Source organism: Myotis davidii, unplaced genomic scaffold (assembly GCF_000327345.1).
Source record: "Myotis davidii unplaced genomic scaffold, ASM32734v1 scaffold1786, whole genome shotgun sequence".
Classification (NCBI taxonomy): domain Eukaryota; kingdom Metazoa; phylum Chordata; class Mammalia; order Chiroptera; family Vespertilionidae; genus Myotis; species Myotis davidii.
Genome location: NW_006297147.1, coordinates 217778 through 219170, shown reverse-complemented (window position 1 = coordinate 219170; position 1393 = coordinate 217778). Strand labels below are relative to the sequence as shown.

At 44.3% G+C, this 1393-nt stretch overlaps 1 protein-coding gene across 1 annotated transcript in view; it reads left to right on the top strand.

The window, feature by feature from the left end:
- The window catches only part of LOC102766004 (zinc finger protein 883), a 35448-nt gene that overhangs the window by 1121 nt on the left and 32934 nt on the right, over positions 1 to 1393 (top strand). The window contains exon 2 of the mRNA XM_015569910.1: positions 161 to 287. Within this exon, the coding sequence (XP_015425396.1) occupies positions 161 to 287 (127 nt within the window). The remainder of the gene's footprint in view (positions 1 to 160; positions 288 to 1393) is intronic.

Genomic DNA, 1393 nt, shown 5'->3' with positions numbered 1-1393 from the left:
GGGACGGTGATGAGAGAGCAGCCTGCACTGGCATTAGGGCCTGGTGTCCACACCTACCAGGGGCCCTGGAGGAGGTTGAGGGTGGGGGGAGGTGTGTAAGGAGTAGAATTACTGGTTCTCTGAGAGACAGCTCTGGTTTACATTGTCTCAATTCTGACAGGTTGGGGTCATCTTTGAGGACATTGCCCTGTACTTCTCCAGGGAGGAATGGAGCCTCCTTGATGAGGGTCAGAGACAGCTGTACCTGAATGTGATGCTGGAGAACTTTGAAATTATATCCTCGCTGGGTAAGACCCTCACTCTCACGAGTGACCTGGACTTGGCTTTGCATTTTCCCAGGCCCCTTTTCCCAGGTGTGCTCCATCCTCACAGGTGCACCGTGGACACTGAGTGATTTCCAGTTTTCTGGGTAGTTGCTGTCCTTTGCTTGCACTGCCAGCTTCTCTCCGTGCAGCCCCAATACCTTCTGTTTTTCTGGGTAGTTGCTGTCCTTTGCTTGCACTGGCGGCTTCTCTCTGTGCAGCCCCTCTACCTGCTGCACTGAACTCATAGGGATGAATATGTGGTTGGTAGTGTGGCAGGGAGCCTAATGGATTCCATGTTGATTAGTGAAGAGAAGCATTTTTCATATTCCTGTTGGTCATTTGTACATATTTTTGGGGATATTTTTCTACATCCTTAGCCTGTGTCTTTTATTGTTACTGTTTTATATTTTTCTTGATTTCAGAGAGGAAGGGAGAGGAGAGAGAGAGAGAAATATTAATGATGGGAGAGAATCAATCATCACATGCCTCCAGCGCGTCCCCTACTGGGAATCCAGCCCACAACCCAGGCTTGTGCTCCAGACTGGAATTGAACCCGGGACCTTCAGTCCCCTGGCTGACACTGTCCACTGAGAAAAACTAACTAGAGCAGCTTATTTTATTTTTTAAAAATAAGCTTTTTATGCCTTTTTCTTTTTCCCTTCCTGTTTTTCCTCTGTCTCTTCCCACCCGCCTGTGTTTCACAGGATTCCCATAATGCAGATAATGGATCTCTTGATGGTGTTACTTAGTTCACATTGCTGTATTCTTTAAACTTGTTTTTCCTCTTTCTTTCCACCTGAATGATTTCAAATGATGTGTCTTTGACATCACGTATTCTTTCACGCCCTATTTTGATACTCTTCATTTTATGTTTTCAATTCATGCCTTGTAATTTATCATCTCCAGCATTTCTTTCATTCTCAGAAATGAAAATGATTTCTGTCTACCTATATTTTTCTTTTGTATTTTTTTGTGTGTTTTTTTTAATTCAATATATATTTATGGACTTCACGGAAGAAAGGAGAGGGAGGGGGAGATAGAAACATCAATGATGAGAGAGAATCATTGATTGGCTGCCCCCTGCACTC